The sequence below is a fragment of the Brassica napus genome, chromosome A3 (assembly GCF_020379485.1).
Source record: "Brassica napus cultivar Da-Ae chromosome A3, Da-Ae, whole genome shotgun sequence".
Taxonomy (NCBI): domain Eukaryota; kingdom Viridiplantae; phylum Streptophyta; class Magnoliopsida; order Brassicales; family Brassicaceae; genus Brassica; species Brassica napus.
Genome location: NC_063436.1, coordinates 31,498,975 through 31,525,526, shown reverse-complemented (window position 1 = coordinate 31,525,526; position 26,552 = coordinate 31,498,975). Strand labels below are relative to the sequence as shown.

The 26,552-nt window shown below is 36.1% G+C and overlaps 1 protein-coding gene and 4 pseudogenes across 4 annotated transcripts; 1 reads left to right on the top strand and 4 right to left on the bottom strand.

Annotated features, from left to right (window-relative positions):
- The first annotated feature begins 2,028 nt into the window (after window positions 1–2,028).
- On the top strand, window positions 2,029–6,150 carry LOC106451976 (annotated as a pseudogene).
- A 1,466-nt stretch (window positions 6,151–7,616) lies between these two features.
- On the bottom strand, window positions 7,617–9,756 carry LOC106451975 (HVA22-like protein k). 4 transcript variants are annotated; one of them, XR_001289707.3, is made up of 7 exons: window positions 9,638–9,754; window positions 9,336–9,384; window positions 8,931–9,070; window positions 8,786–8,820; window positions 8,484–8,701; window positions 8,113–8,416; window positions 7,617–8,029 (listed from the first exon to the last, which is right to left on the bottom strand). XR_001289707.3 is itself a non-coding variant. In XM_013893973.3 (7 exons), the coding sequence occupies exons 2-7, from the start codon at window positions 9,336–9,338 to the stop codon at window positions 8,379–8,381; spliced, it is 378 nt and encodes a 125-aa protein (XP_013749427.1). In that variant the 5' UTR covers window positions 9,339–9,384; window positions 9,638–9,756; the 3' UTR covers window positions 8,175–8,378. The 4 variants fall into 4 exon arrangements, 2 of the variants coding, with proteins under 2 accessions (XP_013749427.1, XP_013749428.1); XM_013893973.3 differs by lacking the exon at window positions 7,617–8,029 and having other exon boundaries at window positions 8,175–8,416; window positions 8,484–8,556; window positions 8,613–8,701; window positions 9,638–9,756; XM_013893974.3 differs by lacking the exon at window positions 7,617–8,029 and having other exon boundaries at window positions 8,175–8,416; window positions 8,484–8,556; window positions 8,628–8,701; window positions 9,638–9,756.
- A 4,902-nt stretch (window positions 9,757–14,658) lies between these two features.
- Window positions 14,659–17,765, bottom strand: LOC125592291 (annotated as a pseudogene).
- Window positions 17,766–19,086: 1,321 nt separating this feature from the next.
- Window positions 19,087–20,435, bottom strand: LOC125592283 (annotated as a pseudogene).
- Window positions 20,436–21,329: 894 nt separating this feature from the next.
- Window positions 21,330–25,360, bottom strand: LOC106433473 (annotated as a pseudogene).
- Between the last annotated feature and the right edge of the window lie 1,192 nt (window positions 25,361–26,552).

Genomic DNA, 26,552 nt, shown 5'->3' with positions numbered 1-26,552 from the left:
ACTATATACTTTCATGTACATGTGGACATTTAACTGTGGATATCATTTAAATTTAATGTACATGTATACAATATGGGTTCCTTGACATCAAAACAAGATGATTATACGATATCTATGTTTTTTTTACAAAATATAAATGTACACGTGAATAAGAATCTACATGTATGCCTTTCCTTTTGAAATTAATCTTAACAGAAATGGAAAATACATTTAAACGAATATGACGTTGAAACCGCAAGTACACATGTCTTTTACTATCTACATGTACAATGACGTTTTAAAAAAATCACATATACACCTGTTCAAATGTACATTGTAGTAGTAATGATATCCAATGATTTGAATGATTTAGAGTTTTTTTTGTTAATTTAGAATATTTTAAGTTTCATTTAGGTGTATATATTGCATTGTTATGGTTTTACCATCTTAATTTAGTTCATTTAGTTATATATATTGCATTGCAAAATGTTGTGAAATGGTAAAGAAGAGGCTTTTAGTCATAATATTTATCTTTAACGCTATATAACAACAAATAAATCACAGCAGTCCATTTGTTGCGTCTTATAATTGACCGCTTGATCTCGTGTTCGAAAACCATTCAGCGTGTTTTCATTTGTTTTTTTTAATTTTCTTTAGTGAAGGATATAAATGTAATTTCGATTTCGTCTTCTTCATTTAGAGCTTTTATTTCAGCAACCAAAAACAGAGGAGACGAAAGCAACGAGATGGAGGAGACGAAGACGGTAAGACAGAGGCGATGAAGGCGGTGACGAGAACGAGACGGAGGTAGGGGTTTCAGTTGACGAGATGGAGACGAAGGCGGTTACAGGAGGCGAAGACAAAGGCGGTTACAGGAGGGAGAGACAAAGACGCTAAGAAGGCTCCGGAGCTTCACGAAGGTGGATAGATTGCGACGACGACTCCGGATGAAGCTTGCGACGAGACGATGGCGGTGATTAACGACGATGAAGTAGCAACAAGGAGATCACATGGTGGAGGAGTTTTCCGTGGGAGCTTGACGCAGATCGGCAGATGTGGATTGTGGAGGAGAAAAGTCGGGGGGCGAGAAGATGGCCACGGCGGAGATTAGCTTAGACCATCTCCAATGGCTTACTCTATTTCTTACTCTAAAATAGAGTAACTCTATAATAGAGTTTGATTTTGCTGTAATGATACTCTATTTTAGAGTAGAAAATAGAGTGATGAACAAAAAAAAAACAAATTACTCTATATTTGGAGTAAACCTATTTTTCAGTCTATTATAGAGTGAAAAATAGAGTACCATTGAAGCATTCTTTACTCTAAACTATATTTTAGAGTGAAAAATAGAGTGGGGTTGGAGATGCTCTTACACGGCGAGGAAAATGATGTTGAGATCCGAGAGATTTTTTTTAGATTCAATTTTATGCTATAAATTAAAAAAAGAAAAACAAAAGAATTAGGTAAATATTCAGCTAGTCCACTTTATGGTTGGAGTTGAACTGAAAATGTTAAGACCCAACTGATCTTTAAAGATAAGTGTTCTAGTAGAAGAAAGTGTGCTAAAGTGAAAATAAGAAGTCATATATAAACTGACTCTAAATGTAAATCTTTCTTTATCTTTTTGCTTGTCAGTGTGTTTTTTCTTTTTTTGTCAACTTGCTTGTTAGTGTTAGTATTGAAGACGCTTATGTTGCGAATATAGAGTTCTTGTTCTTTTGCAGATAAAGATGGAGACAATTGTGAAGAGTTATGGCAAATAGACCATACGGTAGATAAATTATCGATGTGGAATATGTTGAGGTCATCTCTCTCTTTATTCTCTCCAACACTTATCCATTTAAGTGTGGGATACTGATCTATTTACCCTTGTGGTTCATTTGTTGTTGGTGATATTCATTATAAAAATTAATTTTTATTTATTTAAAAACTCAATAAAAATGTTTAATGTGGTTCATGTCCCTTCGCTAGGCAAAGTTTATGAAGCATTTGGAGATTCTCAATCTGTAGAATGAAAATTATTGTGACTAATAAGCTGATTAAGAAAATGTTGTAATCCTGATTATGAGTTTTGATAACCCAACAAAAAAAAATGAAAAAGCAGATCCAACGGTCCAGATTGAATACATTCTGTTTGGGCCCGAAAGCCCAGTAGTGCCCATTTTGTTGACCGACTTTTTTTTAAAAACCAAGACGATCAAGCTCGAGAAAATCTCACGATCACCGTCGCTTGCTCTCAATCTGCGTTTACAGATCGAGACGATCACGCTCGAGAAAATCTCACGATCACCGTCGCTTGCTCTCGTTTACAGACGTAACCTTCGCTTCTTCTGGACGACGGTAATTTATTTTGTATTTACTTGTTCGATAAAGAATATCGGTTCAGTGAGAATAATTTATCGGGGAATCTTAGGAGTTTGACCTAGGTTTTGATTTAGTGATTTTGTTTGTTGCGATAGTAAAATATTGTGGTTGTTTGGCTTTATCTAGATGGATCATGACGCTGGTACAGATTCAGTGGCAAGTGAGGCTAAATCTGATCCCAATGTGGTTACCAACAGCCTTCATACGGATAAGTCTGAAGATTTAGCAGCAACTAACGACCACCATCCCAACGTTTACAAAGATGACATTGTTAAAAGCAACAAGACGGGTGGTATTGGGATTGCGATCAACAGAGGAGGTAGTACTGATCCTGGGAACTACCAGTGTCGTGTGCGTTGGATGAATGGTGACATCGAGAAAGTTCAAGATGCTAAAGCTGTAACCGTCGCTGACCGTCGTTTCTCTCTTGGCGGGTATGTTTTTTCAGCTTCTGAGCCAACTGGGCAGGTGGGTTTAGTAGCGGATCTAAACATTTCTGTTGATTTGTTGGCTCGGGATGGTACTATCCACAAGGATATCTCGACCAAGATGTTGAAACGTGTCAGGGATTTTGCTGTTGGTGATTATGTGGTCCATGTCACTGTCCCTTCGCTAGGCAGAGTTGATGAAGCACGTGAAAATGTGATTGTAAAGTTTGATGATGGTTCCACAAGGGCATTCAGAGAGGTTGATCCTAGTCGACTTGAACCAATTCCTGAGAACAACTTTGGAGTAGATGAAACCTTCCCCTATCACATTGGCCAGAGAGTCAGAGCAACCAGGCTAAAGAAACCCAATCGCTCAGAAGGTACTGTGGACAGATTCTTCTGTTCCCCTAGTCGAGTGGCAGAGTCCTAGTGTTCTGACGTTGTTGTCATCCTTAATTCATACCAATTTCAAAGTGGGTGACTGGTGCGGCACAAAAGATGGAAGCTTAGGAGAAGCTCTATTGATCGTTCATAGCAGAACACGTGTTGATGTAGCCTGGCAGGATGGTTCAGTAGAATGTAGACGGGAAGCAACAACATTAATTCCAACTGAGACCCCTGTTGATGATGTATTTGTCGCTGAGCAGTATGTGATGGAGAAGGCTATAGTTGATGATGGTAACACAACTGAACCTAAGCGTGTTGGGGTTGTTAAAAGTTTGGATGCAAAAGAACGTATCGCTATTGTGAGATGGTTGAAGCCGCTTCAAAGGGCAGAAGAACCTTGTCAGTTTGAGAGTGAAGAAACTGCTAGCGTTTATGAGCTTGAGCGCCATCCTGATCATGACTACTACACTTATGGGGACGTTGTTGTTCGACTATCACCAACGGAGCAAGGCAATGATACTAAACACCTTCAACAAGACGAAGTCAATGCGGGTCTCTCTTGGTTTGGAAATATTACTGGCCTAAAGGATGGTGGTTTTGAAGTAACATGGGCCGATGGAATCGTATCAAAGGTAAGTCAAACTCAACTGGTCTATTCACTTACCATCCTTAGTGGTCTGGTTTTCTCCTCGTAAATTGATTTGCAACGTCTACTAAATGTTGTTATGCTTTAATATACTTGCTGTCCTAATTTTAAACAGTTTGTCCATGTTTATGTTTATGTTCTTGCTGTTTTTTTCTCTCTCTCTCTCTCTCTCTCTCTCTCTCTCTCTCTCTCTCTATTAGCGAGTTCAATACACATTGTGTTGTTCCCTTCTTGATGCTTTGGACTAAAAAGACATGATAAGTTGGAGGAGATTGAATACCTATTCAAAGATATAACTAGAGCAGGTGATTCCTTTTTATACCGATGATCTAAGAGATATATGCCATTTGGTTCTTTACTAAACTGTCTGTGCATGAATAAACTTACATATATGTATTGAATCTGACGGGACTTCCCCTGCGAATAAGACTTGGTACTTTTTGATTTTTACTTTTACCCTTTTTTGCTTTCTCCTAGGTTGGTCCTGGAGCAGTTTATGTCGTTGAACCGGACAGTGATGATGGCGAACCAGATGCTGCAGGAAGTGGAGCAAGTAGTGCTTCTAGTTGGGGAACTGTAGACGATGATGATAGTGGTGCTCATGAGATTCCGAAAGAGGTTTGTTCTGTTGAGAAAGTGTTACCGATTTTTTTTTGCTTGACCCAGAGCACTATGTTCAACAGGGAGACACTGGTATACTTCTTTGCAGCGCACAATTATTTGTTTCTGTAAATTAATGAGAACCTTTTATTTACAGGACCCTTCTGGCGAGAAGGATGATCCTAGTACTCAAAGTTTCGGTGCCACTGCTAACCCTCAGTCAGAGGGTTCAGTTTTAGAAAACAAAGCATTGGAAGGATCAAAGAGCGGAATATCTGATGAGCCAGTAACTTTTAAAGGTGATAGTTACATTTTCAGACGCTTTGATATATCACAAGAATCTCTGGACCACCATTATGTTAGCGAAGAAGAGCAGGTAGCGTGTTCTTCAAGGTACTCTGTATATTTGGATTTGACTTGATTTCTGATTTGTGGTATCAAAACATGCAGAAAATCAAGGAAAAGGTGTGGGTTAAAAAGGTTCACGGAGACTGGAAAATACTTCAGGACAATCTTCCCGGTAAGAACGTCTAGCATTTTACAATTTAAACATTTAGCCGCTTAACTGAAAATTTTGATTTTATTTTTGTAGATGGAATCTTTGTTCGAGTTTATGAAGATAGAATGGATCTACTGCGGGCCGTGATTGTCGGATCATATGGAACACCATATCAAGATGGTCTGTTCCTTTTTGATGTATTTCTTCCACCTAAGTATCCTAGCGAGCCACCGGTAAGAGTTTGATGTCATTGCAAAACCCAAACTAATCTAGAACATGCACTAATGTTGTGTCTGGTTCATGATGCAGGTCGTGTTTTATCATTCTGGTGGTTGGAAGTTAAACCCCAACCTCGATGAAGATGGAAATGTTTGCTTGAGCCTTCTTAATACATGGAAAGGTAGAGGAAGTGAAGTTTGGGATCCCCAATCATCCACCATCCTTCAAGTGCTTGTATCAATCCAGGGACTGGTGTTAAATGCAAAACCTTACTTCAACGAGGCTGATTATGATAAGTTGATTGGCACGGTGGAAGGAGAGAGACGCTCTCTCGAGTACAACGAGGATGCATTTTTGCTAAATTGCAAAACCATGATGCATCTTATGAAGAAGCAACCTAAGGTAATGGCAAGCTCTATTTCTCTTTATTTCTTTTAATCTTATCACATTGTACTTTGTGATGTGTAGGGCTTTGAAGAACTGGTGAAAGAGCATTTTATAAAACGTGGGTCTCACATCTTGAAGGCATGCAACGCCTACATGGAAGGATATTTGATCGGTTCCCTCACCAAAGATGCCTTGATTGTCGATGAACCAGTGTTTGCAAATTCCACTTCAGCAGGATTTAGGCTCTCGTTGGAAAAGCTAACTGCAAAGCTCTTCCCAGCTCTGAGTCTCTTGGGAGCTAGCGATCAATGATTGTCAGATTACATGGACGGTGGTTACAAAGAGATGGAGAAGAGTACATGGACGGTGGGAACTTGAAGCGAGACGAGGAACACAAACTTCACTTGATAATACAGTGGAAACGTGTGAAGAAACAAGTATCAATAACAAGAAACTCTATCAATACTCTACATATGATAAGACAATAAGTGTATGTTCATGATTTTCGATGTGGACGTATTTGTCTCTGTTTTGAATTTGCTCTTGTTGTGTCTTTTTTGTGGGTGTGTCAAGTTTCTATATCAATAACAAGAAACTCTATCAATACCCAGCATATGATAAGACAATAAGTCCTTTCATGATTGTCGATGTGGACACATTTGTCTCTGTTTTGAATATGTTTTTTTGGTGTGTGTGTCCGGTCTAAGTAAGGAAATAGTTTTGGTTACATTTTTTTTCTCTAATTACTCGTTTTCGATGTATCTTCCTCATATCTACAGGACATCCCGCCCACACCTTATCCATACGTGCCCAAACTCCATACCATTCATGTTATCGCTATAGATTTTCTTCTTGTAGACTACAGGGATCATCTCAGGGTAGTCTACTGCTGTGAGGGGAGCTTCCGGTGCCAGGGCAGCAACCTGAGCAGGTGCGGAGTTGTCATCTTCCTCAGAGCAAGCTTTCTCAACATGTTAAATGATGGTTATAAAGAGATAGAGTAAGAGTACACACCTGTAAACAAACAAGTATCAGTAACAAGAAACTCTATCAATACTCTGAATATGATTTCCAGTAAGGCCATATTCTTGATGAGGTCCATGGGAAGAAAGAAGAAGCAAGAAAGTGTATCTCTTGTAAAGATATTGTTTACAGTCGTTTTTGAGATATCAAAACGTACCAGGAAATGAGTTTGTCCGTGAACACTTGAACAAGGCTGAAAGAACCATAAGCTGCAAAATAAGGTGGAAGAGAGAGAGAGAGAAAACGATGCCAACAGTAAAAAAAGCCATTTATGTTGTTCATTCTGATCTCTATTCTCAGTTGCCTTGAAAGTGGAGTATACAGGCAACCCGATGCCAACAGAACAGCAGCAGGAAAACCAAGAGCAAGACTTTTTTTTATACAGCTATAATAGAGTAAAGAACCCAAAAGCAACTAGAAAATAAAACTTTTCTGCTGACAGAACAAAAGGGAATACAAAGAGATTGGCTCTTGTCCTAAAGGTACCCTAGAGTAGGTTTTCTCTTCCGAATCATCATTTTTTTTCCTCGATTCATCAACTATCTAATTAGGTGGTTTTTGACAAGCTTGTCATACCTGATCAGCCAGATATTAACTACAGAACTAGTATTACCGGACTCAATCGTTTTACTCTTGTACAACGAAAAGCTTCTCCTTTGGCAGATATACAGGTAGTCTTTCCGAATATCACACAACCCCCTTTTTTGGTTTTTGGCCTGTCATCATCGTCTAGTGTTTATGAACAGTGATCTCAAAGGTATCACTCACTAACTACTACCACCTTATTAGTAGTGTGTATTGACTTACTACTTCTACTCAAATCAGCTTTGAAGATGGATCATGCAAGAGTATCGAAAAGCTTCCAAGGCCCTCTTTAGATCATCTCTGCAAGTCTGTTTTGGGATATGAAATGAAGAAATCTCCCGGCAGATGTGTTGATGAAGCTGTAGCTACGATGAAACTTGTGCTTGCTATACTCACACACCTCTGTTCCGCTACCTGATGAGCGTCCTATACTGGTGCATGGCGCAAGCACCTCTGTTGATGAGGTAAAGAGACTGTGGAAACCCTTTTTTTTTTCTTATTAATTTCATCTAAATTGTCAATGGAAAAACATAATTCTCTCTCTCATACGCAGATGTTGAAAACTGATGAGTGGGTGTGGGTAAAGATCTGATATGTAGTTGAAGGAGCGGCAATAGGCTGTGATGGTTGGTGTATTCCCATGAGCTCCACTATGACCAGCATGCATGCATGCAAGCAAGACCTTGTATTAGGAGAGACAATATTGTCATGTTTCCTTTATTTACGTTTAGGTACATTCATATTATATAGCTGAGAAAAACCATTATAGGCGTTTAGGTACATTCACCACCCTCACAGTCTAGGTATCTCTGAGCAAAGCCAAGTATCATTCAGAACACTATGGAGTTGTTTCACCTCCCCAAAAGACAACGCATCATTCTCAAAGAAGTCTCCAAATTCTGAAAGAAGTGCCTGGAGGACCAGCTTATAAGTTTTAGTAGGGCCAAATCAAATCACGACTTATTATATGCTTCTTGAATAGATGCAGCACCTACCTGACTGAAAAATCATCAAGAATCTGCTAACTTCCTTGGAATTCCAAGAGGCACAAGTTCTCTGAACCAGGCAAGGAGCTGCTTTATAACGGATTATAGGGTTCAACAACTTAATTTGTTTACCACTCTAAAAGTAATTCGAGATTTACATGACCATTACAATCGTTTGACATAAAAGCTGCAAATCTGTGACTACATTTGTTGTTCAATTAGTCTTCATGATCGGATTCAGATTCAGATTCTGGTTCAGGGCTAGTGTTTGAGATTTATCCTTGTTGTTGGCTTGGTGATGCAACTTCATTGACTGTTGCAACAAGAAAACTCTTATTCAGCAAACAAAGAAAGTATCAAACTAGAGTTTAGAAACTAACCTGATCCCAAGATTCTGACAATCATTGATCGCACAAAACGAATCTCTCCTTGGTGTGATCTAATGACCTTGACCTGCAAATGTTGTGTGTTTCAAGAGTGTTTGAGTTTTGAAGGAAGAAACAATGTACCGTTTGCTCATATACTTCATTCACGAGTCCAGCTTGGTGTCGTGTTAGGAAAGGGCGAAGGTGGTTGTTGTATATTTGTTTCGCGCTCCCTAATCAAGAACCAGTCAGTAACAGTCTAATAAAGCTTCTCAACATACTAAATGATATGGTTACAAAGAGATGGAGAAGAGTACATCTACGGTGGGAAGTTGAAGCCAGACGAGGAAACCTGTGAACAAACAAGTATCAATACTCTGAATATGATATTCTTGATGAGGTCCATCAGAAGAAGAAGCAATAGATATTGTTTACAGTCGTTTTTGAGATATCAAAACGTACCAGGAAATGAGTTTGTCCGTGAACACTTCAACAAGGCTGAAAGAACCATAAGCTGCCCAGTAAACAAGCCATTTATGTTGTTCATTCTGATCTCTATTCTCAATTGCCTTGAAAGTGGAGTACACTTGCCAACGGAACAGCTGCAGGAAACAGAGATTCAGACAGAACAGCAAAGGTTACAAGTAGGAAACAAAAGTTCAAGATTCCCAAACAAGAGATTGGCTTCTTGTCCTACAGACTACAGTATTCCAACTCTAAACCGATGATATTGAAAACGCTCCCAAACCTCGTTTCTTAACATCAACGTAAGAATCTACCTACTCAGATCAATCAAATCCTTCCTCCAAATCATACTGTAGCATTGTCTTAACAATCAAAATTTGGTGAGAAAATTAAAAAACTCACCATGCTGTACGAAGTACGATGTTGGAACCAAGTGGACTCGTAACCCTACCTGAAATTTTCCATAGAGAATTTAAAAGACCAAGAAAAACTCTAATTTCACCAAAACCCAGAAGACAAAAGGTGAACTTTAAGATGATCAGACAAAACCGCTGGCATTGTAATGAAAGTTTTGAACTCGAACAAGACAATACGGTAACAGAATCCACCCAACACACACATCCAATCAAGTAGAGTCATAAAGTTTTTGTCTTTAATACATACAAGCCGAAGCAATCACCACAGAGCATATATTAGTATATTACCTCGCTAGCTAAGCCGGATCCGATAAGCGCCGTGGATGGAATCTGTTAAGCAAATTGACGAACTCTGTTTCTTTCCTCTTTTTCTTAATAGGGCTTATGAATGATTTTAAAGACTCTAGCTCCAACAGAGTCTCTTGACGAAATAGTTTTATTTATTCAAAATTAAAGGGAATAAACCGAAGGAGTAGATACAATTCGATTCTGTATCATTTTCTTAACCCAAACCAGTCTATGATACGGTTCTCTAAAAGCGCCAAGCTAACATGGCAACAAGTGCCTTTCCGTGCCAGCAGAGCACCAACTCTCCCTGTCTCTTCGCCACGTGGAACCTTCTGACTTGCGTCTTCTCCAATAAACACTTAGCTTGAAAGTCAGCGAGCTGGCTTAGCTGGACCGGTGTCATTTATGCGGCGCTGAACGCTTTCCGCCAAGTCATCTCACCGGTGTTTCTCCAATCTTTTAAAATATAACGCACAAAAAATAAAATATGTTGTAAAAATAAAAAAAAACAATATAATATTTACAAATCTTAATTTAATAAAAAAATCAAAAAACTTACTACCAAGTCATCTCACCAGTGTTTCTCCTATATTTTCAAATATAACGCACAAAAAAAACAAAATATGTTGTAAAAATAAAAAAAATAATATAATATTTACAAATCTTAGTTTAATAAATAAATCAAAAAACTTAATACCATAACATCCAAAAAATATATTAATAAGTAATTACAATCAATAAGAATATAAAATGTATTAAACAAAATATTATATATTAATAATAATGAATAAAAGGCTTAAAAATAAATTTAGAGAGTTATAAAATATATATAAAACTAAATCTAAATCATATATTTAAAAAATTATGATAATATCAAAGCAGGTCTGGCCATGGGCTAAAGTTCATAAAGCAAGGGCTTTAGGCGCTAGGATTTATCAATTTATTAGGGGCAGCATTTGCAAGGAGATGGTTTTGGTGTAGTGGTGTACGTATGATAATCATGTAAGCTGTTGCCGCTAGTTCGACTTCTCCTTTGACCATTTTTGTGTTTATCGATATTTTTGTCTTTTTGATAGTCACAATACGTAAAAAGATTTGATTGTAAACTATGATTAGAGATCAAAAAATGTAATTTCGTTTTATGTATATATATACTATAATAACTGAAAAGGTTAAGAAACTAGATAATAATTAATTATTTTCTTAGCCTTAACAGTTGCATTATTTTCTTTTCACTTTTCAACAGTTAATTATTTTCTTAACCTTAACAATTTCACACTTTCACAAAAAATGTAATTTTGTCTTCTATTCACTCATTGCCGTAAAGTTAACCGTTAATCTTGTTTTGTTGGAATAGTTGCTTCTTCTAATCTCTATTTAAGGTTTCTTTTCAAAAATACGTGTAAGTAGACATCTGTTTTCATTCTCTATTTCTTAAGTTGTAATTTTCTATAGAAATTTCTGAAAAATTTTAGACTTATTAAATGTTCAAAAAAGTTGTTTGGATTTCAGAATTTTTTTTGTACAAATTTAAATATAAAAAATAAACTAGAGGTGTAGGATTTGCTAACTTAACAAAAGTTTACAAACAGATTAATATTCAAAAGATTTCTTATAGTGAAAAAGAGGGGCATCAAAGTTTTAGTGCTCTTTAGGCGCCGTATATGACCGGACCGGCACTGTATCAAAGTTATATATTTATAAAATAAAAAATATTCCGAACCTAGTTTTTATTAAAAAAATGATATGTTGAAAAGCTCGGCATACCTAAATTACAATATATCATTTCACTGTAAATATAAGATCTTTTATACCACAATTTATTCTTTGCAGTTTTGTTCCTCATAAATTTGAGGGTTTTCAATTCAAAATTTGTTACATACACTAAAAACATTATGATTCAACATGACATTCATTTAAAATTTGTTACAATCAGATGCAAAAAAAAAAACCATTGTAGATATCAGAATATGTATTATTTGAAATAAAAAAAAGGGAAAATCCCACAAAAAACCTTCAAAGTGTCAAGTACTTCCACTTTAAACCTCCAAATACTATGTTTCCACAATAAACCCTAAAACTGACAGCATTCTTAACAAAAACTCTAAAAGTGGCTTACGTGTTTTGTCTTATATTTGGATAGACAGAATTATAAACTCTGTTAACGTCGTAACTAACTCCGTTTCCTTTTGATAAAACATGTGCTTTATTGTAATTACTTATATTCTTAACAAATTATATATCTATTTTATTCACGAGAGTAATTAAAGATCCTAACGATTTGTAGGGTTGAGCCGTCGTAAGTGTTTGTGAAAGAAAATAATAGAAAACCTAAAGAGAAAACTAAAAAGTGAGGAAGAGATAGTCGTATGTTATAGACGACATGGAGTAAGATAGTTCTAATATTTTAGTCTTCTTATTCCAATTTTACGTGTCTCATCATGTGTGGTGTCTTCTGCAAAAAAAATTTCACTGAAAAAAAATCTCAATTATGTTTGATTTGTACCTTGTATGATAATTCTGAGTTTGATATGTTCTTTTTTTATAAATGGTGTATACTGATAAACTTTATTTGTTTACAATGCAGTGAAGAAGAGATGTTGAAACTAAATATCCACTTTGGTGGAACAATGAAGAAAGAAGCTGATGATTATATTTATCGTAATGAGTCAGGCTTTAAAAATGTTGTATGGAAAATGTCTGAGATCAGCTGGAAGAAGTTTCAATATTTCAATAAAGCTGAAGGCATTGTAACAGAGTTAAGATTGATTTGGTACAAAGAAACAAGTGAGGAGATGAAGAATATCAATTATGTGTTTGAGGATGTTAATGGTGATATCTCAGAGTTGTGTTCTTCTGCGAGAATAGCAAGTGCAATTGATGTTTTTCTAGAAAATGAAGATGAGAGTGGATATGTAGCTGAAGGAGAAGAAGGTGATGAAACTGATATAGACGAGAGATCAGAGGACGATGGTGATGAATCTGATGATGATAAGCCACCAAAAGAAGATGATGACCCTGAGGAATCTGAGGACGAAGCTGATACAACTAAGAATAAAGGTGATGATTTAAAAGAAATGCAGACTCGTGATGGTGATTTGAATGAGAAGCAAGATCATGGTGCTGATTTAAAAGAAACACAGGCCCGTGCTGATGATTTAAAAGAAATGCAGGCTCATGGTGATGATTTGCAGAATAAGGGCGTTCGTAATTTGGTGAACGATGGAGATGAGGTTATTTTAGACGCAGGAAATGGTGGTGATGATAACAGATTTCAGTCCCTGTTTGAGGAGGGTACTAGAAGAAGTCCCAAGTTGAATGAAGTAACTCGTACTTTAGCTGCAGAACAGGCAAAAGAAGAAAGGGACGAAGAAGAATCTGATCCTGAATTTGGCTTAGAAGACGTCCAATATCCAGATACACCGTTAAGTTCAGACGAAGAGTGGGAGCAATGGAAAAATCCTAAAAGAGAAAAAGGAAAAGAAAAATTTCATGGAGATTTTGACAAAGAACCTTACATATGGTTGTTTCAGAAATTCAATAGTGGATTAGAGTTCAAGGATCAGCTACTACGCTACTCATTGAATACTCAATATGATGTTAAAATGGCAAAATCAGAAGCAACAAGGATAGCTGCTATATGTTGCAAGAGTGACTGTCATTGGAGAATATATTGTTCGGTTGAGCGGCCATTGAACAAGTGGATGGTGAAAGTTTGTCACAACAAGCATAACCATGGAAAATCAAGTCGAGTATCAATGCTGAAGCAAGGTGTGATTGCGGGTCTGTTTAGAGAAGAAATCAGAAGAAATGTTAATTTGCAGGCTGCAGAGATAAAAGACATGATAAAAGAACGTTATAACATCGTTGTCAATATTTCAAAGTGTTACAAAGCCAGATGAATTGCTTTGGACACAGTCCTTGAAGCTCAAACCATTCAGTTTGGTAAGCTATGGGATTATGAGGCTGAGCTTAAACGATCAAACAAAGATATCACTACAGAGATTTGTACTGCTGATGTCAATGGTGTACAACAGTTTGTTTGTTTCTACATTTGTTTTGAAGAATTTCGGACGACTTGGAAGAAATGTTGTAGACCAGTAATTGGCCTTGATGGATGCTTTTTAAAGTGGGATTTGGAAGGTGATTTGCTTGCAGCTGTCGGTAGAGATGCAGATAACAAGATGTATCCCATTGCGTGGGCTGTTGTTAAACGTGAAAACAAGGATACTTGGGGCTGGTTTGTGAAAAAACTCAAACTAGATCTCAACTTAGGAATAGGCAGTAATCTTACTATCATTTCTGATAAGCAAAAGGTAATTTATTATGTGCTTAATTTCCATGGTAATATCAGTGCTAATTATATAATCTGAACTTTGAGTTTGAAGATAACATATTTGTTTTTCAGGGTATTATCCATGCCATAGCTGCCGAGCTTCCAAAAGCAGAACATCGTATGTGTGCAAGACATATATATGGTAATTGGAAAAAATCTTTTTCCCGGTCAGAATATAAAAATCTGTTTTGGGGTGTGGCGTACAGCTATCATGAAGGGGAATATAAGGATAAAATGAAGATGGTAGAGACATATGATCCATTTGCGTATGAGGCGTTGCTTAAAACGGAGCCAGAGAAATGGTGTAGAGCTTTTTTTAATCCAGAGTCGCATTGTGCCGATGTGCATAACAATCTATCTGAAGCTTTCAACAGGACGATCAAAATGGCAAGAACAAAGCCTGTGATTAGTATGCTGGAGGACATACGAAGACAAGCAATAAAAAGAATATCTCGTAGATGGCTGCAAGCAGAGAAGTGTAGCACCCATCTCACTCCAATTACAATGGCTATATTAGAGAAAGCAAGGGTTGCTAAGAAATTTTGCTCAACAATACGCAGCAGAACAACTTTATACGAGGTAAATGAGTTTGATGTTGGCTATACTGTTGACCTAGCAACACATCAATGTGCTTGTCGCCGTTGGGACCTTACTGGTATGTGGAACAAACTCTAATTTTTTTTTAATGTTTAGCTTTCATTTGTTTTATTGTTAACATATTTCTAATGATTCTATGATACTTAATCTATGTTTTGTATTGCTGTTTTGTATTATAAATGCAGGAATACCATGCAAACATGCAATATGTGTATTAGATGACAACCAAGACGATGCTGAGAAATATGTTTCTGATTATTATTCATCTTTATGCCTTCAAAACACATATGCTGATAACATCAGGCCTGTAAATGGTGAGACGTTGTGGAATAAGATAGAGAAGCCTCCAATTGGAATACCCGACATACGTAAGCCAAGAGGTAGACCTAAAAAACGTGACAGGAGAAAGGAACCTTTTGAATCACTACAAAATGCGGGTAAATCTACAAGACACGGTAGAATCTCACATTGCAGCCGTTGTGATCAAGCTGGACATATAAAAAGCGGATGTAAAAATGAACCAGTCGTTGTAGAAGGCCCAAAAAATAGACGTGGTAGACCTCGTAAACACCCTGCAGAGGTATTTTTTGTTACTTTTTTCGATATGCAGCTGAACTGGTTGGTGTGTAACAGATTTTTGACTTGATTTTCATGATTCAGATTCACCCAAAACGTCAACCAAAACCAAGAAAAAATAAAAGCGGTCCATCAGTTGGATCAAGCTCTCAGCCGTTACAAACAGCTCAATCAAGTTATGCATTTCCTGCTGCTTCTAGTGCTCCTCAGCAATCTGTCCCCTCCAACCAACCAGCCAAACATGTGAAGAAGGCTTCACGAGGACGACCATTGAAGATAAGAAAGATCGGTAACATTCCAAGTGGGAGTGGAACGTTATGGAGCCCCTTCACAGATCGGCCTTTCGAGGTCTTTGGAAACAGAGTTTATGATAGGTCTATCACTGATTCACAACCTCCAGAATAAAACTTTGAATAGCTGTGATGTTGTTTCTCCTTTTTTGGTGACTCTTACTTTATTTCGATTACTATCGTAAGAAATACAATGGAGTAGTTGAATTTAATTTTTTTTTCTTTTTAACATACGAAGGCCTCGTAAATTTTGAATCACAAGATCAAAATATTAAACTATTCTTACTCTATTTTGTCTCTGGGTAGATTTTTATTACTTTATGGTTTTCTATTTTTCAGCAATTTGTCATTTATACGAAACAAGTAGTCTCCAATTATATGAAATCCCCTAAAAGCTTGTTCTATACACTCGAGCAATATCTCTGTTTCAATGAAAAACGTTGAATCTGTTACTTAGTGAGCACTTGAAAGCTTTTACATATCGAAAAAGGAGTGCTCTCAAAAGCTCTGTGTTCTTCCAGTGGATACTCTAGCCATCCGTACTGTCTGTTTCTTTCTGTAGTATACAGCTGATCCGCTTACAAGTAACAGTCCTAGCACAAACGCCTCAAAACCAAGAACTGATACTCTCTCCTCATTCGCAGGAGGAAAACAGCTTCTATAAGTTTTTTAAGACTGAGACTTCTAGGCTTTCGGTGAAGAGTCATCATGCAGATTCCTCTGTTTCACAAATGCATCAACAACATCTTCGTCACCCTCATCATTGACATTAGATTGATCCCTTTGTTGAGTCTCTTTTGCATCTTTCTTGTGTGAAGCTTCTTCTCCTCTTACCTCTCTGCATTTAAAAGGAATTCTATAACCCGTTTCACTGCAACGATACTTCTCTTTTCTCCTTTCAGAGGAATTGCAAGAAACACAAGGACCTGAAGGAGAGCATTCGAAGGTGACGTTGCTTCCCTTCGAAGTTTCTTTGAAACCTAGAAGGAACCTACGCAACGATTCTCGTCTCTTCGTTTCTGTTCATGTGCTCTGACAAGAAACGATGATGAAATTGCAACACCGTAGGCGAAGAGGATGATCATATAAAATGGAGATTTCAGAGAAGCCATCTCCTTCGTCGTCGTCGTCCTATTGTTTTCGCTTTAAAATATTTTATTATTTTCAAAACATATCCGATGGTTCTATTAAAATATAAGTAATTACAATAAAGCACATATTTTATCAAAAGGAAACAGAGTTAGTTACGACGTTAACAGAGTTTATAATTCTGTCTATCCAAATATAAGACAAAACACGTAAGCCACTTTTAGAGTTTTTGTTAAGAATGCTGTCAGTTTTAGGGTTTATTATGGAAACATAGTATTTGGAGGTTTAAAGTGGAAGTACTTGACACTTTGAAGGTTTTTCGTGGGATTTTCCCATAAAAAAATACTATTTTTATTTTAATTCATCCCGCGCGGATAATCATCTAGTTGTTAAACTTTTGATCAAGCCCATATTTTTGTTACCTTACGTAACTATAAGAGATTACGAGTCATATTCAAACTGTGATAAAAAAAACTTGTGAATGATAATTGTTCTGCATATACTAGTATATAATAATGTCTCCAAATAGGACAATATTTTACCAACATGATTAGAATTTGACAAAATAAAGACTGAATTTCACAAACAATACTTGGTAACCGAAACAAGTTATGTTTATTATACACGTGATTATATATTACAACAAATGAATGGACGATCGTATCTTATATTCCACTATGACAATATCCTTTTATTGTTGAAGCACCGTAATCTACTGGTTAATTTTTAAAGGCTTCTACACCCAGGTTTGAGATTCGAATCCCAGACTATGCAATTTATTACAGATTATAGAAAATTCATGTTTCAAGTCCCGGAGAGAGCGATTTATTAAATAAGTATACAGATTACGGAATAAAGGCTTACGAGGGATCTTCAACATAGTGCAAGTAAATCTGGTCAGACGTGGATCTTCATAGGATGGCTCAGGTGATGCAGTTAGACGTAAGTCTTCATAAGACATATAGTATTGTCGGTTGTCGAATCGTCTATGTAATCTTTCTCGTATTATAATTGTAATATCATAATAAATGAACGTTAAAAAAAAAACAATATCCTTTTACTGATCAACCAACGGATTCTCTCGTTACCATAATTGTGCCAATTCCAAAGGTTTCTTTCTTATTCCTTTCTATATTGGTAATTGGTAAACAGATGAATACTGTGAATTATATCAAGTGCAATGACTCATAAATTAAGATGTTTAGAAATCTGTGGTAGTAATATAAGTTTTCGTGATTTCAATTTATTAATTTTTTCATGAAACTATGAAATTTACCCATGACCAAAGTAATGATTGACAACTTTTATCAATTTAAATTTAAATTTTAGTTTTTGCATAGTAAAAACAGAGTAGTTGTGTATTTTATCGTATCATTTATAAATAAGTTGCAATTTAAGTGATTCAGTCCACCCTCTTTTTTTTTTTTGTAGTGTAACAATAACACACAAACATATTTTTAACATTGATAGAGAGAGTACACACCAAGACAACATGCATAGGCCAACTACAACAACAACTTAACCTTAAAAAGCAGAAACTAATAAGGCCACTACAGTAACAACTTCTAAATTTAAACACACATGCACTAATAAAGTCACCAGCTAGAGAAACTTAACAAACATGAATTAAAAAAGCTTAAACTAGACGCACTGATTCGAAGATAAGAAACACACGTAAACATCAAACTTCTTCATTATTCTTCATCTTCAACATCACAATAATTAGTAGTAGCATCACTAATTATCTTCATCATTACCATGAAAATCCATTGCGCGCTTTAGGTACACAAAGGCTTGGACAGGTAAAGCCATTATATCTTCCTCGTCAGGTGAAATGTCAGCAACGCTGACTTTACTCATTTCGTACCCCAAGTAAAGCCTCGAAAGATCCTCATAGGTATGTGTGATGGGGAAGCCTTCCTCAACGTCCAAGAGCCGCATGTTCCTGACGGGTAACTGTACACTCTCAAGCATGTCTCTAAAGTCTCCGGTAGCCAACCAACAAGCTTAGAGTCCCTCCCTCGTCCAACTGCCAAGACCTGACGCGAGAGCCCATCTCCACCCTGACTGAAGTTGTAAACCATACATGGTGATTGAAGATGAGGACTTTGAAGAGCTTCAAAACTTTTTGAAGAGAACTAAGATGATCTTCATCTATTAATATATCACTAGTTAATGTTGTAAAAAAATCATTGTTTAAAATTGTAATGTTTGCTCCAAATTTACTCTTTTTTTTTTACTTATTTGTTTAACTTAAACTCAATCAATCTTGAATTTTTTTTCTCCAGTCATTTGAGAAAAAAACATATGACCCAATATACATTACTTCACCAGTGTGCATTTATATGAAAATATTTATTAGCGTATTTGTAACTTTTGTTGAATGCAAATCAACTGGAAATTAAAGTTGAACAAAGTGCCAAATTCGGAAAGATTGGTAACCAATATGAATCGAAGCCATAAAAATGTTATAAGCTTAATTGATTCTTCATGTCTTTCGTTTCCGCTTCAATTCCGATAGATGATAGTGACTATGATATAGCAGATGATGTATTCTTAGTCCAACATTAGAGAGAAAAATCATAAATAAACAACATAGACTTGTCTTAGATCTTTTGTCGTCAACTTTGTATTAAGTTTTGTTAATATATTTAACAAAGTATGATTTTCAAGATCAAATCAAATTAAATTATTCAGGATATTTTCTCTTAAATCGGGTCCATTAATTTTGTTAAAAGATGTATGTGTTAGGATTGTATAGTTTTTTCTTTGTGGTGTAAACTTTGGATAGAGAAATTTCATTTAACTATTGTTACTAAAATATTACTTTTAAGTTTTAACTGGTTGTATAAAAGTTCTATTTACAAGTGTTAATGATTTCTTACAAACATCTGTTTTTGTTCATCAACACTTGTTTATAGTAGTAATGTGTGTGTTCCAAAAAAAAGTAGTATTGTATGTATGTTATCAGAAAAACATAAAGTATATAAATGAGTTTTTCAAATAAGACTTTTGGGTTTATCTTGTTTTGTTTATTTTTAGGAAAGATGTTATTTTGAATGATTTTAAAGACTAGCTCTAACAGAGTATTTTGATGAAATAATTTTATTTATTCAAAATTAAAGGGAATAAACTAAAGGAGTAGTTACAATTCGATTCTATATCATTTCTTAAACCAAACCAGACTATCCTAGGGTTATCTAAAAGCGCCAAGCTGACGTGGCAACGAGTGCCCTCCAATGCCAGCACAGCACTAACTCTCCTTCTCGCTTCGCCACGTGGAACCCTCCGACTTGTGCCTTCTCCAGTAAACACTCAGCTTGAAAGTCAGCAAACTGGCTTAGCTGCACCGGTCTCATCCCGGCGGCGCTGAACATTTTCCGCCACGTCATCTCGCCGGCGTTTCACCTATCTGCTGCCGTTTCCACCGCCGTTAAGATCTTCGGCCGTAACACGAACGCTTCCACGATCTTCTTCACCAAATCTCCCGGAGGAGCGGCGGCGGCGTCTAACGACTCCATCACCATCGTGTAGAACTCAAAAGCGCTAACAAACTCCCGCTGGAACGAACAAGATCCTGCTGTATCCGTACATCCTTCTCTAACCACGAAAACGACAACGTTAGGCGACACTATTCCTAAGTTATTCACAAACTCAGCGATTCCATTTAGACTACGGATGATCGCCGGAGATATCAACACGACGGATCTTTCTCCGTCCACGAACCTAATCGGCTTGAAAGATAACATCTCGAACGTCTTCATCAGAACGAACTCTATCTGAAAAAAAAATTTCATCTCCGCCGCGAATTGAGTCAAAAGTTCTCTTTCACCAGCCTCGTTTCGACGGCGCACTCCTCCACCACAACAGCCGTAACTCTCAGAAACCCGCCGTTGGCTGTTTTTTTTTTTAGTTTTGTTTATCTGATTTAAAAAAAAAATTAAAAAACAAACCATTCGCGGACCGTCACGTGTCAGTGGTGCCCGCGAACAACACCAGAACCAAAGCAGACTCGCTTCTTGTGGAAGAAAAGGAGGAGCTGAATTTTAATAAAAATGTAGGCCCCACCCCTTAAGAGTCATGCTAAGGGGTGCTGTTAATTATGGTCTAAGCTGCAGGGAGGGAGGGAGGGAGGGAAAAAGAAGAGGAAGAATATGTTCTCCTCCTCACTTACTGCTTTCGTTTTAATGGGAAATGATCTCTTTCTTTTCTTTCTTTCCCTGATATGTACCAGAAAACTACAAGATCCATTCCAGATTCTTTTGAGTTTTGAATATACTACCAAAAATCAAAGGTTTAGTCATCCTATTCTGATACAACTCGATTATTGCATTAATGTGTGTGTACTATGAAAATCATATATTGTATGAAACTATCACCTAGTTTATATTTAACATATATCATGGAGACAAGATTCCTCTCATTAAGAAGTTATACAACCTAGCTTAATATCGTGGAAAAAAAGTTCCTCTCCTTAGTCATTATTCAACTTTTTTTTTAACATAAATTCAACTTTTCTTTGTAACAAAGCATTAATGTCTTTTTACTGTTTTAGTCTTTAATATCTACCCGTGTTATATAATGCAGATTTTATGCTTGTAATAGCGGCTCAATTAACGTAATAAAGTTCTTTCTATGGCAGCTATCTCTTTTTATTCTTTATTGTTAAACTAATGATCAAGGCCACATTTTTGTTGCCTAACATAACTATACAATCATGACCCCTCACTCAACCAAGTTTATCCAAGAGCATGGTAATATGGAAAGTGATTTCCATATTAATGAGCAAATGGATGAATATGGAAGTGTGTCAAGAGGGGGTAGGCTGCTCAAGCGTACACAAAGGTACCAAGAGATGGAATGGCATACCGTTCGTGGACGAGGAAACCGAGGTCGTAAGGGTCGAGGTTCCTAATCAAGCGCACAAGAAACCTTTTAAGTTTGGTTAAACTAAAGAGTTGTTCTAACTCATTGGGTTTCTATAGCTCTTTCAATGCTTACTTTATGTACTAAACTTTTTCAAACTATGTGACTTAACAAATCACATCTTGTACTTTGTTTTTTAATTGAAAGCCTTTTTACAAAAAAAAAAAAAACATAACTATACAAGATTACAAGGCATATTCAATCTGTAATAAAAAAAACTTGTGAATGATAATTGTTCTGCTTCTGCATATACTAGTATATAATAACGCCTCCAAATAGGACAATATTACCAACATGATTAGAATTTGGCAAATCAGAGACTGAATGTCATAAACAATACTTGGTAACTAAAACAAGTTATGTTTATTACACACGTGATCATATATTACAAAATGCATGGACGATCATATCTTATATTCCCACTCTGATGCTTTTACTGATCGACCAACGGATTCTCTCGTTACCAGAATTGTGCCACTACCAAAGGTTTCTTTCTTCTTATTTTCTTTATTGGTAATTGGTAAACAGATGAATACTGTGAATTATATCAGGTGCAATGACTCATAAATTAAGATGTTTAAAAATCTATGTGGCAGTAATGTAAGTGTTCGTGATTTCAATCTATTTATTTTTCCACGAAAGTATGGAATTTATTGATGACCAAAGTAATCATTAACAACTTTTTGCAATTTAAATTTAAAATTTGAGTTTTTGCATAGTAAAAACAGAGCTAGTTGCGTATTTTATTGATAAATTATTAGTCAAAATTAACCACTAGCCACACACAGAAAAAGTAATTTATATGCATAGCAAAGTCACATACTTATGAAGTAAGGAAACGAAGGAGAGGCCGATGATCCACGACACACAAACGCTTCTTCCTACACAATAACTCGTTTTCCTAATAGATTTTTGTTTTCTGTCATTCACAATAATAAAACATAAAATATTTTGAAAACAATATAATATATATGCTAATTCAACAATAGAAGCAATAATGGTTAATTTACAATTGAATGATGGTGATCTTTCTGTCAAATGCTGAGTTTCAAATATTTGATCAATTGTTTTTTTGTTCTTAGAGAATATTAGGGAGATTGAATTATATATATTACTAAATCTGTATTATAATCAGGGGCGGACCTAGAAATTTAGTTAGACTGTGGCACATATATATTTTAATTTATAATGAATAAAATAATTAATATAATATAAATATTAAAATCAAACTGAAATAGTTAATGACAACTAAAACATAAATCTCTAATATAAAAAAAGCAATGAAAAAACTTATAATGTCATTCTTCGATCTTTCATATCTTGGAATCTTTTATCACCATATCGTTAGTCACTTCGTCAAAGTGCTCTTTTTCAGTATAGCAAACCATGCAATCGTTCAGAAATTCATCATCCATTCGGTTGCGCAAGGTAGTTTTCACAATTTTCATCGCAGAGAAAGATCTCTCGACTGTAGCGGTGGCAACAGGTAGAGTCAAAACTAGCTTCAAAAGTCGATAAACAAGAGGATGTGAAAGATGTTTTTTGGTCTCCACCATCACACGTGCAAGATCTCCAAGACCCTCCAAATTAGCAAACCTTTGATCTTCAGAGATATTGTCGATGTAAATACCAAGTTGATGCCCAAGAGATATTCGTTCCATAGAACTAAAATCTTCAGGATAAAACTCTGACAACCGTACAAGTTTTGATTGATCAAACTGGTGGAATGAATCAGTGGGGCTCAAAGATGCAGTACAACCAAGCAATTCAGTGTTTATCTCGTCAAAACGATCATTGAACTCTTGAATCTGCATATCCAATACAGTGTAGAAACATTCAACTTGATAATGATGCAAGTTTGTTATGTTGCTTCTTTGTCTTGGCCTCTTTGGATTAACAAATTCTTCTTCCATAATAAATAACTCTGTGTTATTATTCTTGCAAAAAGAGTTCACCTTTCCAATGATTGAATCCCATCCATTTTCTCTGAGCTTGCACAATTGTTGCTTGGTAGATTTCACTAGAGACATTGCATTCAAGATGTCCTGATCTTTTCTTTGTAAAGCCTTTGATAGATTATGAGTGAGACCAAGAAGAAGCAACATCAACTGTAAGTAGAACACAAAATCGAACGTGTGAAAGTATTTGAGAAGACCATTAGCTTGACATCTCTTGATACCATCTGACCCATCACTTTCGACATACTCAAGCACTTTAATGATGGAAGTGAATAAATCAGCCAATCTCAATAAAGTTTTGTAGTGAGAACCCCAACGAGTATTACCAGGCCTTTGAATAGAACACTCCTGATTTAGTCCTTTTCCTGTTTTAATTTTACCCTCCCTAACTCCTTCCTCGATTATCTTACGTTGATCTTCTCGAATCTTATCTTTTCTCTTACAAGAAGCTCCAACCACATTTAACAAAACATGAATCTTATCAAAGAAATCACTAACTTCAAAATGTTTTTTAGCAACTCCCACGACAACCAACTGAAGCTGATGAGCAAAGCAGTGAACATAATATGCAGAACTATTTTCTCTTAGAATTAAAGATCTCAACCCATTGAATTCACCTTTCATATTGCTAGCTCCATCATAACCCTGTCCTCTTAGCTTTTTCATACTTAATCCATGTTTTGCAAAAAATGAATCGATGGCACATTTTAGAGATGCAGAAGAAGTTTCTTGAACATGAATAATACCAGCAAATCTTTCTTTGACTATCCCCTTTTTATCAACAAAACGAAAAACCACTGCCACTTGCTCTTTAGTAGAAACATCTGCAGACTCATCCACCAGCAAGCAAAATACACCATGATCAAGCTCTTGAATAATAGACTGAGTAACTTCTTCTGCAAAGCAATGAGCTAGATCTTTCTGGATTTTATGAGACACCATCTGGTTATTTTTTGGAGCATTCTCCAATACAACCTTACTAACAATTTCATTTTGATCTGCAGTATACTTCACAAGCTCTACAAAGTTTCCTTTATTAGCTGACTCTGTTGATTCGTCATGACCTCGAAAAGGTAATCCTTGCCGTAATAAATATCTACAAGCATCAATTGAAGCATTCAATCTGATCTTGTATTCATTCTTGGCTGCGTCATTCTGCTTATAAAAAGCCTGAACGATCGATTGATTTGGATTCATTAGATTGTCAGCCATCTTTAGAGCATTGTTGTGAAAACTATTCACCAATCCAACATGCTCTCCTAATCTCTTTGGATTTTTCCAAGTATCAAAGCCTTTTATCACAAATTCATCACTTCCACATTTATTTTCAGTATAGTCTCTAAATAAGTAGCAAACCAAACAAAATGCTTTGTCTGTTTTTATACTATATTCCAACCAATCACCGTAGAGATCAAACCAAGCAGGATTAAATCTTCTAAGCTTATGTCCTTTCAGTGTTTTAGGAAAATCATGACCGCGAGGTTGACAAGGACCTTTAGTAAGATATTTTCGTCTTACCTCATCTCTTTCGTTTGGATGATATTCCTTTATACTTTTTCTCTCTGCAGGATCTGAAGGCAAATTCTCCAAATTAGTTTTTGATGCTGATATTGGTGGAGTAGAAGCCAAATTCTCCGTGTTGGTTTTTGGTAGTGAAGAACTAGAAGGCAAATTCTCTGAATTAACTTTTGATGATGATAAACACTGTTTTTTGAAATATTTCTCCATGGATACCTAAAAAAAATTATGTTAGTAACTTAGTAATTAAGGCTAAATAATAATAAAAAGTATTAACAATGATGTATAAACTTACTTAGAAAAGATGCCAAAGAAACAACGAGAAAAAAGTATTAAAGATGATGAATAAAGTTTCTGCAAATTTTTTTTTTTCAAAAGAGAAGAACGTAAGTTTATTTAGGAACACATTAGGGTTTTTAAATTTTAGACTAATAATTATTTAGGTTGGATAATTAAAATTGTAACAAAAACTGATGGGCTGTCTACATATTTTATTTTCAATTGGGCTGAAGTTAAAGAAACAAATTGTAACAAGACCCATCTATTTTTCTTTGGTTTGAAGTAAAAAAAAAATTGTAAAAAAAAAAAGAGTATGTGGCACGTGCCCCACCCTCTCTGGTGGTGGGTCCGCCCCTGATTATAATAGAGCTTAAACAAATAAAAAATAAGTATGTATTTTATCAAGATCCATCTAGATTTCGTAAAACTATGTTAATTCATTTGGAGTAGACTTGTTTTCTTTTCCTTTTGCAAATCACTACAAGAAAACAGCGGTATACTGAGGGAAAAAATCGTCGGTATGTCGTCGGAATAACGCTATTCCGAGGACATACCGAAGAAACAAGTCGTCGGAAATATCTCCTCGGAAAATCATATTTCCTCGGAATTCCGTCGGAAATATCCGACGGAATTCCGAGGAAACAAAATTCCGAGGACACAGAGTTTGTCGGAAGATTCCTCGGAATATACCGAGGGACGTCTTCCTCGGAATATTTCGATGGAATTCCGATGGCCCAATCCTCGGAAGTTTCGACGAAATATTCCTCGGAATGTATATCGGAAAATTCCGAGGAACTTTTGTCCCTCGGAAAATTCCGAGGAACTCTCTTCCCTCGGAATATTCCGAGGGACAAAGTTCCTCGGAATTTTCCGAGGAACTGCTTTCCCTCGGAATTTCGAAAAAAATTAATTTTTTTAAAAATTATTTTTATTTTTAAAAACTAAAATTTTTAAAATTTAAATTCGAAAATTTAAAATTAAAATTAAAATTGAATAAAACATAAAACATTAAAACATAGTAGATAATATTCAAAGCTAAATAAAACATTCAGAGTTTTTGGTAAAAAAAAAAAACTACAGGTCTGGAATGTTCGGGAACACCTCGTTCGGGTACATCCTCTTCATCATCTCCATCATCTGCTCGTTCAGCATCTTCTGGGTCTCATAGCCCGCCTGTTGAGCTGCCATCTGGGTCTCCAACGCAGATATCCGATCATCCTTGTCCTTCAGCTGAGCCGTAAGAACTTCTGGATCAACATATGCCGGTGGTGCAGAAGAAGGAGCAGCCAACCGGGAGCGACGACCCAAACCGACCAAACGTCCCTTTTTCTTTGAAACCGACTGAA